Raw genomic sequence first — 16,546 nt, forward strand, 5'->3', positions numbered from 1 at the left:
ACGGCCCGCGCCCTGGGGAGCCGGCCTGCTGGCCGAGGTTTGGGTGTGAGCTGTGGCCACTGTAGGACCCTGGCCAGGCCACCCGAGGTCCCTGCAGCGGCCAAGGCCTGGCTTCCCATTGCGTTCTGGGAACCACAAGGGCCAGGCCTGCCCACGCCCGTGGCCTCAAGGGCCCAGATCCCACAGGGTGAGTGGGGCGGGGGTGCCGGGCACAGTGGTGTAGTGTCCAGCCAAGAGCCCAGGCTCTGAGACAGACCAGCCTGGGTCCAGGCCCTGGTCCCACTGCTCACTAACAACCTCCGGGCCTCTGTCTTCTCATCCCTGAAATGGGAACAATAGCAGCAGCCGCCCCGTGGGCTTGGGGAGCTCGTGGCCCAGTGCCCAGCAGCTGGTAAAAGGGCTGCAGCGCCTGCCTCCTCCCGTGGCCCCCGACTGTTATTTCTGTGTGAGGAAAGAGGGGCGTCACCCCCTGCCAGTGACAGGCAGGAGCCACGGCTCCGGCCCCAGCTCGGTCCCAGACAACTTGTGTGGTAGCACTGAGTCTCAGCCCCGCCCTCTGTCTGTGGATCTAATGTCACAAGCGCTGGTGACAAGGGCCAGGCTCAGAGAAGCCTGAAGGGGGCACTGACTCTTTTCCCCGCCCCCCCCACCCCAGAAGGCGTGGGAGGCCCGAGCTCTCGGGTGCCTCTTAGGGTCCCCCATGCCCCCCTGCAGTGGCTGCACCACCGCAGCAGCGGGGGCTGAGCCGCCTGTGTTCCAGGGGACCTCATCTCCCGCCTCACCTCCGACACCACCATGGTCAGCGACCTGGTCTCCCAGAACATCAACATCTTCCTGCGGAACATGGTCAAGGTCACCGGCGTGGTGGTCTTCATGTTCAGCCTCTCGTGGCAGCTCTCCCTGGTCACCTTCATGGGCTTCCCCATCATCATGATGGTGTCCGACATCTACGGCAAGTACTACAAGGTAGGCGCGCCTGTCCCCGCAGGCACTGTGACCCTCCGAAGGGACTCCGGCGGGAGGGGGGGGAGCGAAGGCCTTGTGGGTCAACAAACACTCACTGACCGCCCAGATCCGTGGCCGGCACGGAGGAGGCTCCGGCCCGCGGGAACTCGAGTTTATAGCAGTAGCAGGAGTAGCAACACGCGAGGCGGGGGGAGAGGTGAGCGCTGAGGAGGAGGGTGAAGTGAGGGGCAGATGGATCGGGCCGGCTCTGGCTTTAACTGGATCCCTCTGAGAAGGTGACCTCTGAGTGGAGACTCGGGCATCTGCAGCATCTCCAGGAAGCACGTGCCAGCAGGGGGCGCAGCCCGTGCAAAGGCCCTGGGGTGGGGGCGTGTGCAGGAGGGGCCTCGGTGGGGCTGGTGCCGGGACCGAGGGGACAGGACAAGAAGTGCAGGCAGGGAGCTGGTGCCGGCCGGGCGGCATGGGCCCCCGACGGAACTTGGTTTTCGCTCTGCCTGAAGTGTGGGCTTTCTGTGCAGCGCGCATGCATGGTGTGGGGCGGGGGTGGTGTGGACCCTGGGGGCGAGGCCCCGCCCACAGTGCGGGTACCGGCAGGCTGCTGTCCCTCCAGACAGCCCGTGGCAGGGTCTCTGCGGGGAAGGGGGGCCGGCGAGCCAGGCCCCTGCCCGCCCCTGAGCTCAAGAACCGGGGCTGGTGGGGGCAACGCAGGGCCCTTCCCCAGGCCGGGGTGGGGAGGGCGCCTCCGGAGCAGAGGGCTGTGCCGGTGACCGGCTCGGCTGGCGGGAGCCCTGGGAGAGTCTGGGACCTGAGGCCAGCTCCTAAAGGCCTCCGTTCCCCACAAGACATGTGTCACTTTCTGGCAGAGCCCCCGTGCCCCGCAGGGGGCCCTCTCCCCGGCCTGCCCTCCTGAGGGGTCACGGGCCTCCCTGTTCCGCTCCCGAGCAGAAACGGTAAACGTGCCCGCTGGAGCTGGAGTCCGCTCCCTTCCTGCGCGCCCCGCCCCGCCCTTCCTGCCTTCCTGCCAGCCGGGCCCCTGGGACAGGGCAGGAAACCCCGCGGCTCCCCTCGGGCAGGCCTCGGTGCGCACCTCAGGCCCCGCCTCCAGGGCAGCCGCCAGTCCAGTCTGGCAGGGCCTTCTCCCCGCACCTGGGGGTGCCGAATGTCGCCACCCAGCCACGGTGGCAAGCCACACACCACCCCAGCCAGCCATGACTCAAAGCATAGCCGGGCCCCAGGTGCGGAGCGCACCGGGTGCTTCCGATGGCTGTGCGGGGCTCAAAGGTCAGGGGACCGGCGTGCCTGGTCCCGGCCGGGCCTCACGGGCAGCCTCCCTGGCTGATTGGACCTCGGTGCGGTGACTTCTGCAAAGCCTGAGCCGCGCTGCCCAGGCGGCGCTTCCAGAGCTCAGAGGGGTCAGAGCCTCGGAGCCAGTGTCAGCCACCCCACCCACACGGTCCGGGCAGGTTTTATAGCCGGGCCCTCCGCCGCCTCCCGGAGCTTGGCGGCGAGTTCTGGAGGCTTGGCGCCGACCCTCGGGCTCCCCCTGATTTCCCGAGTGTGGGCGATGTAAACGGCGCCCCCTTCATGGTGGGTGGTCTTGCGCAGCACGCACCCTGCACGCTGGGGCGTCACTGCGCTTACGTCACCGCGGCGGCGGTGCGGAGGCCCCTTTGCTGAAAGGGTCACCGGAAACCGCGTGGTCAGGAAGAACCTCCTCTGAGCACTGGGGATGAGTTCACGATCAGCGCCCCACCCCTCGGGAGCGGGGCCCCGGGGCGCTCGCCCCCAGCACCGGGCTGCAGTCTGTCTGCTAAGCCCGTGCAGTCAGGCCGGAAGGAGAGCGGGCAGAAGGGGACCTGGGTCTCATCCTCTTGTCCCCGGAGCTCCCCGCACCGAGGGTGCTGTCTAAGGCTAGGACAGCGCGGAGGGGGCTCGGGGCTCCGGCGGACCGGGAGGCTGTCAGCGTGGGGCCGCCTCCTCCTTGCCCCCGTTCCTGCCCTAGAGGCTCTCCAAGGAGGTCCAGAACGCCCTGGCCAGGGCCAGCAACACAGCCGAGGAGACCATCAGCGCCATGAAGACCGTGCGGAGCTTCGCCAACGAGGAGGAGGAGGCGGAGGTGTACTCGCGGAAGCTGCAGCAGGTGTACAAGCTGAACAGGAAGGAGGCGGCCGCCTACATGTACTACGTCTGGGGCAGCGGGGTACGTGCCCCTGGCCCCGGGCAGGACCCGCCACGGGGATGGGACGTGCAGATGGGGGTCCCTCGCTCCAGGACAGTAGCCAGGGCCCTGCACGTGGGTGTCAGGTGGTTGCACCTGACCCTACTGTGTCCCAGCTCTCTGCTGGTGCTGGGAGAAGCTGCCCGGGAAAGAACGTGGGCTCCTGGTGAATGTCTCCACGGGGTCTCTGACCCCTGCCCAGGGGCCGGGCAGGAGCCCTCCTCACAGCTGGGGAAACACCCCCTCACCCTGAGGCCACGTGCTGGCGGGTCCTATGTCACCACCACACACGCCTAGTTACAGTGTCTGACTCAGTTTTGGGGGGATGGTGAGTCTCAGCCCCTCCCTGGAGGGAGGGGAGCAGTGGACCCTTTTGTGTCTGCGGGCCACATCTGGGAGGGCAGCTTGTGGGGAAGCAGCTCGGCTGGGAAAAGGGGGTTTGGAGTTTAGGGGGAGGAGGAGCTGGTGGTCCACAGGGGAACCAGGGGACAGGGACTGTCTGGTGCCCCCAGGGGCAGACCACCCCTCGGAAGTGCCCAGCCAGGACGGAGAAGGGGTCTGGAACCCGGCTCAGCCAGCCGCTCGGCAGCTTGTCCACCGCCAGGGGCACCTTTTGGACTTTCGGTGGGAGGGAGAACCCTGAGTGAGTTGTCATGGGTGCTGTTCCCACTCCCCTCAGAAACTCCCCTAGGCGCTGGAGGGGGTGGGAGGAGGGGTGCCTGGACACCCCTTCTTTATGGAACCTGGCGGGGTGAGGAAACCCAGGCCTCGCTGCCCTGCTCTGCCTGGCCCACTGTGCAGCCTCAGCCAGTGAACTCAGCCTCTCCAATCCACGCTCTTCCCAAGCGGGACGAGGACTCACAGCTCCCGCGTGGCCCCGTGGAGGGTGTGGGGTCTGCTGCGTGTTCCAGGGCCGCACAGAGAGAAAGCCTTTTCCCCAGGCAGGCCCTGGCCGGTTCTTGCTGGGGACCTTTGCAGGGAAAACCCCACGAGGGGGGGTGTGTGAGTGACAGGTGCCAGCCTATGGGAGGGAGGCCGGCTGTGCTGCAGTGTTGGGTTACGGCTGGGCGCTTAGCGCCCCCAGCTGCCCTCACCGCCCTGCAGCCTGGGGGCCGGGGACGTGGGAGCCAGGCCTCCCACCGCCAATGCCCGCTTCCCTCTGCCCCCAGCTCACGCTGCTGGTGGTCCAGGTCAGCATCCTCTACTACGGGGGCCACCTCGTCATCTCCGGGCAGATGACCAGCGGCAACCTCATCTCCTTCATCATCTATGAGTTTGTCCTGGGCGACTGTATGGAGGTGAGGGGCTGGCTTGGGGGGATGGGGGGACGGGGGTCCGGGGGAGAGAGAAGGGTGTGTGGGGAAGAGGGATCTAAATGGGGCGCTCCCGGGTCCGAGGGATGTGGGACTTTCTTTTAAAGCAGGTGGGGCGGGGAACACCCTAATGCCCAGAACGATAATAAAACTAACAGTGACAGCAACACAGGTTATTTCAGAAAATGCTCATGAGGTGGTGAACACACGATACAATATACAGATGATATGTTACAGAATTGTACACCTGAAACCTCAATAATTACCATTAAAAATACCAAGAGAGCCCTGACTGGTGTGGCTCAGTGGACTGAGCACCAGCCTCCCAACCAAAGGGTCGCCGGTTCGATTCCCGGTCCAGGCCCCCAGTAGCCAACCACACACTGATGTTTCTCCCTCCCTTCCCCTTTCTAAAAAAATAAAATCTTAAAAAGAAAGAAAAGAAACAAGAACCGTGACCCTGGTACTAACATTGCCTGCCTCAGTTCATCGACCCAGTCACAGCACGGCAGGACCTGAGCCCGGGAGCCAGGCGAGCCTGGGTTCAAGTCCTGGCCCTGCCACTTCCCAACCGTGGGTCCTGGGGGGAGGTACTTGAGCTCTCCACGTCTCCGTTTCCTCATCAGGGAAAAGGGGACAACGACAGAACCCACCTGGCAATATATCCAAAGTGCTGTGCAAAACTCTTCATGGTTATTCACATTTATAGTGTGTGTGTGTGTGTGTGTGTGTGTGTGTTTATTTTACCCAAGGAGATGTGTAGTATAAATTAAGACCCACTTCTTTCTCATTGAAATGCCCCAGCACTGGCAGCTGGAGGGGGAAGGTTGCGCTCTGGTTCCGCAACATTAACCTCCCTGAGCTTCAGCTTCCTCCTGGGGTGGGGACAACCCCCGCAGCGCCCTGCGGGGTGGCGCCGAGGTTTAACTCTGACGGCCGCCAGGCTCTGGCTCCTAACATAGCAACATTTGTTACTTCTGCCCTCGTTTTTCCTCATTGTCACCAACGAGCAGGCGGGGCCCCAGCAGCCTCGCATAGCCCCCCAGGACCGACGCTGCGTCCTCGCTCTCTCCGCACCCCCTTCATCTCCTGGCACCCCGGGCAGGGGCGCCCCAGGAGTGGGGTGTCAGTGGGACAGGGACATGTCTCCCCCCCCCCGCCCCCCGCAGTCCGTGGGCTCCGTCTACAGCGGCCTGATGCAAGGAGTGGGGGCCGCCGAGAAGGTGTTCGAGTTCATTGACCGGCAGCCAACCATGGTGCATGATGGGAACCTGGCCCCCGACCATGTGGAGGGCCGCGTGGACTTTGAGAACGTGACCTTCACCTACCGCACTCGGCCCCACACCAAAGTCCTGCAGGTGAGAGGGGTGCTCGAGGCCTGTCCGACCCTCCTTTCCCTCATCCCGCCTCTCACACCCCCCACACGCCTCCCACACGCCAGGCCACGGCAGCGCAGCCAGGGACAGGCAAGGCAGAGTCCCTGCGAGCGTGCAGTTTGGGCTGTAGTTGGGGAAGGCTGGTTGTTAACAGAGGGAGGTGTGATGGGAGTCATCTGCAGGGGTGAGCTAACAGTCAAGGAGGGCTTCTTGGAGGAGGTGGCATTTAAGCTAACCCCTGAACCAGGAGCAGGAGCCAGTCAGGTGGCTCTCTGCGGAAGGACTATTCTGGGCAGAGGAAACAAGTATAAAAGTGCTGCTAGGTGCTAGGAAGGACAGCATGCCAGGACCTGCCCAGCCGTGACGAGGGGTCACAGACGGGCTGGGAAGGGCGCCGGCCTGTGTCTGGGGCCAGGGCACTGGAGCCAGTGGCCCCACACGGCGTCTGGATGTTCCCTGCAGAACGTCTCCTTCAGCCTGTCCCCAGGCAAGGTGACGGCGCTCATCGGGCCCTCGGGCAGCGGGAAGAGTTCCTGCGTCAACATCCTGGAGAACTTCTACCCCCTGGAGGGTGGCCGCGTGCTGCTGGACGGGAAGCCGGTCAGCGCCTATGACCACAAGTTCCTGCACCGAGTGGTAGGTGCTGGTCCTTTCTCTGTCCCAGCTTCTCTCTCGCCTCCGGCACCTGTGTGTGCGGCTCAAAGAATAATCACCCACGGAGCACCCCCCAGGGCAGGAAATAGTGCTGGCGCTCTGGGGGGCCCCCCAGGAGCAACGCCTTGCCTGCTTTTATAATCATCATCATTCTGTTGCTTTTCCACTTCCCCACCCCCGAGGGCCTCCCCGCCCGCTCAGCTGTGTCCTGCGGAGGTTGGAACTTGAGGCTGGAATCACGAGGGGCCGGGCGTGTTCGTCTGTGCCTTGCCTCTTCCCTAGACACGATTTGTGAGTCACCAGTTTGAGGCTGCGGTTGTAGTTCGTTCGTTGCCGTGCCTGGGTGGTAACTCACCGTGTAAACATGTCACGCCCCATTTCTGCCTTCTGCTCTACACGGATGTTGGCGCCGCTTCCCGGTGTGCGCTGCCACCAATGATCCTGAGGACGCCCATTCCTCTCTGTTCCCTGGGGCGCACGGGCACGTCCGCGGCGTCCGTCAGTAGTTACGGCCACCAGGCTGGTGGCGCCACTGCCCAGCCCACCCACCAGGGGTGAGCATTCCCGGGACTCCACAGTGGCGTCACCTCCCGTGCGTAAAGGAGGCTATGATGACCACGTGGTTTTTGGTGACCCTTTCAGAGAAGGGGCCTCCATCCGCGCCGCCGCGCTGACGTAAGCGCAGTGACGCCGGGACTGGCGTGCAGGTTGCGCGCTGCGCCAGAACCGCCCGCAGGGAAGGGGGCGCCGTTGGCATCACCCACACACAGAAAATCGGTGGGAGCCCCAGGGTCGGCACGCCGAGGCTCCCTGGAGAGTTCTAGAAGGTGGCAGAAGCTGTAGCATGTGAAATCAGCCCACCCAGGTGCACGAGACCTGGGGTAGATGCCTGAGACGTGGTCGTGGGTGTGTGGCGCCCTCTGCCGCTGCCCGCCGGTGCCGTATGAGGGCCCCCCCCCCCCCCGGGCGGTGCTGTTCAGGCTTCGCAATGGTTAACGCGCTCAGACACTCAGTGTAATCAGACAGCGCATGTTATGTCAGTCCTAAATTTTTGCCCGTTGAGTGTGCAGAGGGAGTCGTTGTGGTTTTTGCATTTTCCTGGTGACTAAAGACACTAAGTATCTTTCCATAAGGGTGTTCACCACTTGGATTTCCTCCTTGCATACCTTTTCTTTAATTTAATTTTTTTTGTTAAAGATTTTATTTTATATACTTTTTTAGAGAGGGGCAGGGAGGGAGAAAGAGGGAGAGAAATATCAATGTGTGGTCGCCTCTTGCACACCCCCTACTGGGGACCTGGCCCACAACCCAGGCGTGTGCCCTGACTGGGGATCAAATTAGCAACCCTTTGGTTTGCAGGCTGCGCTCAATCCACTGAGCCATATCCGCCAGGGCTAAATGTAAAATTTTAACTTTCATAAACCTAAAGCAATAAAGTGCAACAGTCTAACCAGACTCCTGATTATTCAGAAAATCTTGTAATGAAGTCATAGGTGTTCCCTTCCACCTCCCCTTTCGAACTCCACCCCATGGAAGTCACCCGTGTTAGCAGTTTATAAATAGCCCTTCCCGCCCTTTTTCTGTCTTCATGTACGCACATCACTATACAAAGACACGTAGATAGTTAAAGAAAAATAGAACCATGCTGTGTGTGTATGTGTGTGTGGCAATTCGATTTTATGGACGCACTGTAATTATTTAACCAGCCCCCAATTAATGGACAACCAGATGGCGGTGACGATGTTGGGGACTGTGCTCTGGCTCCGTGCTATCGTTTTTGTCGGCCGAATTCCTGGACCTGGGACGCTGTCGGGAGGCTCCTTTAAAGCGTTGTCCTAGAAAGGAGGCAGGCCCCGATGGCCGGGCTGTGTGGTCCCCTCCTGCCTCTTGGCGTGAACAGACTCAGTCCCAGAGGGACACGCCCCCTTTCCTTTCCCGCTCTTTTTCCAGGGCCGCGCAGACAGCGGGCTCTCTCGCAAGCCCAGTGCGGCGAGTGGAGCGGCCCGGCCTGTCGGTCGTGGGGGCCGAGGGCCCGTGCGGAAGGCGGCCTCCTCCCCTGCAGGGAAAGAAGCGAGGCCGCTGAACGCAGCAGCCGGGCGCAGGCCCCCAGCGGGTTTCAGACCCGAGACCCCGGCTGGCTAGGTTCCTGGGGGCCGCCGGCTGGACACGCTCCCGGCCGCTCACGCCCCTCCCCCCACCCCCGCAGGTCTCCCTGGTGAGCCAGGAGCCGGTGCTGTTCGCCCGCTCCATCACCGACAACATCTCCTACGGCCTGCCCGCCGTGCCCTTCGAGGTGGTGGTGGAGGCCGCGCAGAAGGCGAACGCCCACGGCTTCATCATGGAGCTGCAGGACGGCTACAACACAGGTACCTGCGCGTGCGCGCACGCACGCAGCACCGCCGGGGCGGGCCTCCGTCCCCGCCGCCCTCTGCCCTCTGCCCTTTGCCCTCTGCCGGGCGGCGAAGGTCACGCGGTGCAGGGACTGCGTCCAGGTGCGGTTCCTGCACATCACGGAACCATTTTCAAGTGAACCGGTCGGTGGCATTTAGGAGGACATCAGGACACTACACACCTGCCTCTTTCTAGTTCCCAGACAGACTTCACACTCTGCACCCGGCAGCGTAACAGTGTCTCATGGCCTTGTCACGGTGCCTTGTCCTTCTGTGTGTGTGCACGAGCACGATGGATGTTCCTCCCGCATCTGTGATGTGGTCATAGGCTCGGTGTCCCCCGTTTTGTTTGGGGGGTCACGCTGGTTCCCTTGCAGGTATTGAACTCCCCCCCCCAACTCGGGACTAAACCCCCCTTTGTCGTGGTGCATAACGCTTTCTCACTCGGTTTGCTCAGACTCCGTTGAGGATTTTTGCATCCGTGTTTATTAGGGAAATCGGCCTGTCGTTTTCTTTCCTCGTATCTTCGGTTTTGGCTGGTGTCGCAGAACGAGGTTGGAAGCGCAGCCGCCCCTTCGGTTTTTTGGAGTTGTTCCAGGAGGCTGCGCGTGAGTTCTCCCTCAAACACCCGGTGGCATCCGCCTGTGCAGCCTCCGGGTCCTGGCCTCCTGGCCGTCGGGGGTTTTGTGATTATTGCTCCTGTTGCATGGCTAGTAATCCGGGCAGATTTTCTGTTTCTTCCACGTTTGGTCTCTCTCGGAAGGTTGTGTGTTTCTAGAAATGTATCCATTTCTTCTAGGTTGTTTAATGGGTTGTCATACTAATTGTTTGTAGCATTCTCTTTTTAAAAAGATTTTATTTATTTATTTTTAGAGAGGGAAAGGAGGGAGGAAGAGAGAGAGAGAAACATCAATGTGCAGTTGCTGGGGACCGTGGCCTGCAACCCAGGCATGTGCCCTGACTGGGAATCGAACTTGTGATCCTTTGGTTCGCAGCCCAAGCTCAATCCACTGAGCTAAGCCAGCCAGGTTGTTTGTAGCATTCTTTAACGATCCTCACATTCCGCCGTCAGCTGTAACTTCTCTTCCCTTTCTGATTCTGTATTTGGGCTCGCTGTCTTTTTTCTTTATAGTTCCAGCTAAAGGTTTATCAATGTTGTTTATCTTTTCAAAGAACTAGCTTTTAGTTTCATTGATCTTTTCTATTTTTTTTTAGTTTCTGTTTTGTGTACTTCTGCTCTGATCCTTAATATTTCCTTCCTTCTACTTGCTTTGGGTTTTGTGTTCTTCTTTTTTTTTTAACAGTTACATAGTATTCCAGTATACAAATTCCGCAAAAATTTGCTTACTAAATAATTCACTCAGTGTCCTATTGACGGACACCCGAGTAGGTGTTCGGTCTTTGTTGCTTATTTTTTTTCTGGCAAGAGGGGTTCTGTGAGTCGCGCACAGCCGGAGCCCACGGTGCTGTGCACAGGGAAGCTGGTCTCAGGGAAGATTCACGGGGGTGGGTTTGCCGGCTCAGGGCTGTGCCGCTACAGTTGGGGTCTGCATGCAACAGACTGGGAGACGCATGTGATGCGGCCATCCGGGGGAGCACAGGGGCCGCACCAACACGTGTGCCCCTGGAAGATGGAGGACAGCCTGGTAACGCCCCAGCTCGGTGTGTTACCAGACACTTGGGTTTTACCAAGCTAACGGGTAGAAATGGTTACCTTAGTAGCACTTGCGTGGAGTGGTAATCTGCATGCCTCTCGCGAGCGGGGAGGGAGAGCAGCCCTTGGTGAGTTTTGGCACTGTTGGTAGTCCCAGCCGGTGGTGGTGGCGCTTTTAACCACATTTTTTCCGGAGTGCACGGTGGGGGCGGGGCTTCTCACTGTCCCCAGCTCGCCCGGCCTCACCCCCCCCGCCCCACCCCCCTCACCGGACCCTGTGCCTGTGCCATGCAGAGACGGGGGAGAAGGGAGCCCAGCTGTCGGGCGGCCAGAAGCAGCGGGTGGCCATGGCCCGGGCTCTGGTGCGGAACCCGCCGGTCCTCATCCTGGACGAAGCCACCAGCGCCCTGGATGCCGAGAGCGAGTACCTGGTGAGTGGCGGGTGGCCGGCTGGTGGACTAGTGCTGGGAAGGGCCCAGGGGCTCTCCCAGGCTGTGAGCGTCCTCGACGGCGACGGGGTGTTTCGGTGCGAGGGTGCAGTCCCGTGTCTGTCCCTTGTCTCTGTGGTCGATGTGGTCCTCGCATGCGCGCCAGGCACGTCCCAGGCCCTGCAGCTGCAGTGGCGGACAGAGCAGCCAGACAGAGGCCCCTGCCCCCGCGGTGTTGCCGCCTCCGGGGCGGGGCGGTGGCTGAGCAGGGATGTGAGTGGGAGTCCCGCCTGTGGCCCGGACTCCGTGGAAAGTGCAACAGTGACGTGACGGAGACACTGCGAGGGGTCGCTGTGGCCACAGAGAAGCCGCCGGACGTCCGTTCGTTCCAGCTGCGGGAGCAGATTCGGTTCAGTCCCTACTGTATGAGGGCTGGAGGGAAAACGCGCAGCGGGCTGCTCTGTGGGAACGCGGTCCGGCCGGGGGGTGTCCGCGCCCGCCGTCCTCCCGTGGAGACCTGGGCGGGGGAGCCCTGTCCGCCCTGAGGATTCCACTGCAGAGGGAGGGCTCCCTGGCGCCGGAGGCGGGCCCCCTGTTCTGGGGTGCGCACGTGCGTCTCAGAGGGGCAGCGGAAGGATTTCCACGATAAGCCCTTTTTAGTGAGCGTTCTCAGAGAGGGAGGCCGGGCTTGGCCGGAACATGCAGCCCGCTCCCCTGGCTGTGCCGAGCGCTTCAGGGGCTGGGTCCCCCTGGGGACGAGGCCAGGCGCCTCCAGAGCCAGGCTGCCTCGCAGTGCCGGTTGGGGACAGAGTCAGGGGCGCCCAGAGTCGGCCCTGCGCAGCGCCAGGGCCGTCAGCTACCACGTGAGCGGAGGCCGGGAAGGAAGGGGGGGGGGGGGGCGGAGGGCGTTCCAGGGCAAGGGCAGCAGGTGCCCAGGGGCCCGGGGCAGGTTCACAGCCAGGTCGGGGGGTCAGGCGAGGACAGAGCCGGAGGGAGACACAAGTGCCTCGGGCCCTTGTCAAGAGTTCGGACTTTAAAAACAAAATGAATCGGTTTTATTTTTTAGGGCAGTGTTAGGTTTAAAGAAAATTGAGCAGAAAGGACAGAGAATTCCCACTCCCCGCCCCCCACCCCCCCAAACTGTCCTCCCTACTGTCAGCATTTCTCGTGGTCGTGGCGCCTGTGTTACAACTGACGAACCGATGTCACTGCGTCGTCACCGACCGCAGCCCTGGTTCCACGTTCGACGTCCCTGCTGTGCGGGGCCCTCGGGGCGGGGGGGGGAGGGTTGACAAACGGAGTGCCGTGCGTCGGCCACCAGCCCCGAGCCTTCCCGAGGAGCCTGGGCTCTATTCTAAGTGGGACGAGACACCGTTGGGGGCTGTGGAGCAGAACTGATGAAACACTGTTAAGCCCACGTGGGCCGTGGGACGGGGAGCCAGGCAGGAAGGCGGGGGCCAGGCAGGAATGGAGGCAGAGGGGGAGATGGGACAGAGTGAGGTAACAGGGACACGGTGGCCACGGGACTTGCTAGGAGTTGGATTTGGGCCCCGAGGTGGTTGAGGGATGGAGGGTGCTGGTTGTCTGGGTGTGAGCTTCCGGGCTGGCGGTGACCTTTGCCCAAGGCCAGGGCGAGAGGCTGGGGCAGCAGGAAGCCCAGGAGGGGACCAGGCCGGGGTCCAGCTGCCGTTCACTGGGCGCCACCCCCGTGGCTGGGCACCGAGCTCTACCCCCACAGACAGCAGCCCCGGCCGCAGGCTGGGGGCGGGCCCTGGCCTCCCAGACGAGCAACTGAGCTGAGGGAGGTCAAGCATCACGAGAAGGTGGCAGAGCCGGGCCCCGGGCCAGTGGGGCAGGGCGGGTGGTGGGTGGCCTGGGTGGCACCCTGCGAGCCGGCCCCTCCTGTCCCCCTCCCCCCCAGATCCAGCAGGCCATCCACGGCCACCTGCAGAAGCGCACGGTGCTCATCATCGCGCACCGGCTGAGCACGGTGGAGCGGGCGCACCTCATCGTGGTGCTGGACAAGGGCCGCGTGGTGCAGCAGGGCACCCACCAGCAGCTGCTGGCCCAGGGCGGCCTCTACGCCAGGCTGGTGCAGCGGCAGATGCTGGCGCTCGAGCCCGCCCTGGGCTGCGCCGTCGACCACAACGAGCCGCCGGGCGACGGCTGCCACAAGGCCTGACGGTCGGCCCCGCGCCCGCCTGGCACACGCACCCGCAGAGGGCAGCCCGGGCCCACGGCACGGGGGACCACCTGCCACGTCCCACGCGCCTCTGCTTCCTGCATCTCGCCCCGGTTCCCGCGCTGCCCCCCGCTGCCGTGGCCGCCCCCGCCAGTCTGGGCAGGGCAGATGCCGTGGGCCTCTCCCTCCTCTGGCCTCCCGAGGCTCCCACGCGAAGGTAGCACCACCTTTTTAAACTAAGGTCTTACCAGGTTTTTTTTTACCGCTTGGTGTGATAGGCCCCAGGCAACTCCCAGGTTTCAAACACTTTTTTCTAATTGGGAGTCACGGTGGGCAAGACCATGGAGATGTTCTAGAAACCTCTGAGCCAGGAGTAAATGACCCTAGTAGCCTGGGGGATGTCAAGGGGAACTAGGCCTCTACCCTTTGACCCTGGAGAGAAGGGGCTTCCCTGTCCCCGAGGGAGGACGCGGGGAGGGGACTTTCTGCCTCTTCCCAGCCGGGTGAGTCAGGCCCGGGGTGGGGGTGGGGCGGGGAGCAGGGAGGGCGCCCGCCCGTCGGTCCGACACCTCCGCCACCCTGCTGCGTCCAAGCCAGTCTCACTGTGAACCACTGTGCACCTCACCCGGGGGAGGAAGGGGCTGGTCGGGCCTGGCGGAGCCTCGGGGGGGGGGGGGGGGGGGGGACCGGCCCAGCACCCAGCTTCAGCCCCTCCCCCGCCCCCCACTGGCTGGCAGCCCCGCCCCCTGCCCCTCTCTGCTGTTCGGAGGCCCCTTGGGTGTTTGGGAGCCGAGTTCCTCTCTCTGGTCAGCAGAGGGGATGGCCGCAGAGTCCAGGGTCTGGCTTTGCGGGGAGGCAGTGAGACGTGGAGAGAACCTGGTCAATAAAGTGTTCTACCTCTGACCCCTGACTTCTGACCTCTTCTTGGTTAGGTGGTTCCATCAGACCCAGCTGCTGTGACAGGTGGCGTGGGGGGTGGGGTGGGGGTGGGGTGGACGGGAGCACGTGGACATCACTGCGAAGGCTGCCGGCCCAGCGTCAGCCTCCAGTGCTCCAACCTGAGTGTCTCCAGGGCCAGGCAGGTGCGGGGTGTGGCCAGTGGGGCCGGGGACACCGGAGCACGCTCTGGCTCCCCCCTTTGCTCTCCTATTTTTGCCATGGCGCACAGGCCTGTCTGTTTTATACAAAACCCAGTCTGCTGCAAGCCTGCAGATAAACGCCACCAAGCCTCCGTGTCAGTAACCAGTGACCAGGGTGGGAGGCAGGGCCTGGGGCCACACAGGAGGGCCGGTGAGCGGACAGACCTTCAGCTGTTCCCAGACAAGCCGCCAATCCCCGCTGCAGCGTGAGGTCAGCTGCTGTGTATAGATCGGCTCACGTTATTTTTACAAGACCGAGGGGCCAGTAAAACCCATCTCCAGGTGGTCTCCGGCCTCTGCGTTGGCCCTGTCCTCCCATCCGCCCATCCTTTGCCGCCGCCCCCCCCACACCCTGGGGGCGGATTCCAGATTCTTCTCCTTGTCCCCAGCCAGAGAGGCAGCTCCGGACCCCCAGCTGGCAAACCCGAACCCCAGTGGTTCCAGAGACAGAGCTGGCCCCTCTTTAGAAGGTAGATAGGACTTTTTAAAACGGGGGTGGGCAAAGATAGGCTTATGGTCGTGGGTGACATGCTTCTGAGTCGATAAGGCTATTGACAAAAAAAAAACCCGCTAATAATTAAAACCTGTGTGTCTTTTCCCGCCCAGACAATTGCAAACCGGCTTTTGCCCAGCCCCCACATTTGTTACTTGGGAGTGATTCCATATTCACAGCCTCGCCAACCCGGACACACCCCACCCCGAGCCCCGTTCCCCCTCACGGCAGCTTCTCACGAGACCCAGGGGCGTGTGCCGCAGCCAGGGCGCCAGCACCCGCCCTGGCCAGCCTCGAACCGCCAGCTCTGTCCCCTTTCCCAGTCCCCGCGCCCACGGCCGTCCCCTGGGCCAGGGTCCAGCCCAGGGCGCCACGCCGCATTCAACGACAGGCTCGAAAGTTGTTCTCCCAATAAATTCAATAACGTTTCAACAACAACACTTTCTTTTGTGGTAAAACAGAACATTTTCCATTAGTGACATTCCATTCATGGTACGGTACAGTCGTCACCCCGTCTCATTCCAGGACATGTCCATCATCCCCCCAAAAACCCCGGACCCATGAGCAGCCCCCTCCCGCCCCTGCCCCCCCCGCCTGCCCCCGGCAGCCGCCCATCTGCCATTCGTCTGGGCGTTTGCCTGCTCTGGGCGTTTCCTCCTAACGGAGCCACACAGCATGTGGCCCTCTGTGTCTGGAGTCTCTCACATGGTGTCGTGTTCTCAGGGTCCGTCCATGTGGCGGCGTGAGTCAGCGCTCCGTCCCTTCCCACGGCCGAGTCACAGTCCACTGGATGGACGGACCACAGTTGTTTGTCCTTCATTCGCTGACGGACACGTGGGCCGTCCCCACCCTTGGGGATCAGGAACAGTGCTGCCGTGAAGGTGCCTCCTCCTGTGTGGGTGGGTGTTTTCATTTCGTTGGGGTGCAGGCCTGGGGGACAAGCCGCTGGGTCACGTGGTCCCTCTGTGCGCATTTTGAGGGCCTGCCAGGCTGTTTGCTGCGGTGGCCGCACCGTCTGCATTCCCGCCAGTGCAGTAGTAGGGTCTCAACTTCTCCACGTCCTCACCAACACTCATTTTCACCACCACGTATTTTCTGGTTTCATTTATTTATTATTCTATTTACTGCGAGGGTAAGGGAGGAAGAAAGAGATGGAGAGAAACATCAGTGTGTGGTTGCCTCTCGAGCGCCCCCTACTGGGGACCTGGCCCACAACCCAGGCATGTGCCCTGACTGGGAATCGAACCAGCGACCCTTTGCTTCACAGGCTGGCACTCAGTCCACTGAACTACACCAGCCAGGGCCTATTTTTTTTTTAATTATAGCCAAGCTGGTGGGCATGAAGGGGATTTTCACAGTTGACTTTTTCTGTTACGATTAATCTAGCAGACACGGCTGCCTTCCTTGGGCCGGGGCCCCGCCCTAGGCAATCACAGCAGTCGGAGCTCGGGGGGCTGTGGGGACCCAGAGCAGCCTGAACCCTGGCGTGAGGACCCAGGGAGAGGGCAGAGCCAGCACCACAGGGGAGACCCACGCAGGTGCACAGGGTCCTGTGCTCAGAAGGGCCTCTCGCTTTGCTTCATGCCCTGCAGCTGCTGCCTTGAAATTCTTAATCATGTTTAAACAAGGGGCCGCATTTCCATTTTTCGCCGGGCCCGGCTTGCAAATTAGGTAGCGTCTCCTGGGTGGTTGCCCCAGCTGGAGGCAAGGGGCCGGAACGCCTGTCCCCACAG

General features: G+C 62.2%; 1 protein-coding gene across 2 annotated transcripts in view; it reads left to right on the forward strand.

The window, feature by feature from the left end:
* The window catches only part of ABCB9 (ATP binding cassette subfamily B member 9), a 24,327-nt gene extending 10,236 nt beyond the window's left edge, over positions 1 to 14,091 (forward strand). For both annotated transcript variants that reach the window (XM_036014278.1, XM_028529035.2), the window contains exons 5-12: positions 761 to 966; positions 2,969 to 3,166; positions 4,354 to 4,482; positions 5,667 to 5,855; positions 6,336 to 6,509; positions 8,734 to 8,893; positions 10,866 to 11,002; positions 12,921 to 14,091. In XM_036014278.1, coding sequence (XP_035870171.1) covers positions 761 to 966; positions 2,969 to 3,166; positions 4,354 to 4,482; positions 5,667 to 5,855; positions 6,336 to 6,509; positions 8,734 to 8,893; positions 10,866 to 11,002; positions 12,921 to 13,181 — 1,454 coding nt within the window. In that variant the 3' untranslated portion in view covers positions 13,182 to 14,091. The remainder of the gene's footprint in view (positions 1 to 760; positions 967 to 2,968; positions 3,167 to 4,353; positions 4,483 to 5,666; positions 5,856 to 6,335; positions 6,510 to 8,733; positions 8,894 to 10,865; positions 11,003 to 12,920) is intronic.
* Positions 14,092 to 16,546: the final 2,455 nt, after the last annotated feature.

This window comes from Phyllostomus discolor, chromosome 13 (genome assembly GCF_004126475.2).
Source record: "Phyllostomus discolor isolate MPI-MPIP mPhyDis1 chromosome 13, mPhyDis1.pri.v3, whole genome shotgun sequence".
Taxonomy (NCBI): Eukaryota; Metazoa; Chordata; class Mammalia; order Chiroptera; family Phyllostomidae; genus Phyllostomus; species Phyllostomus discolor.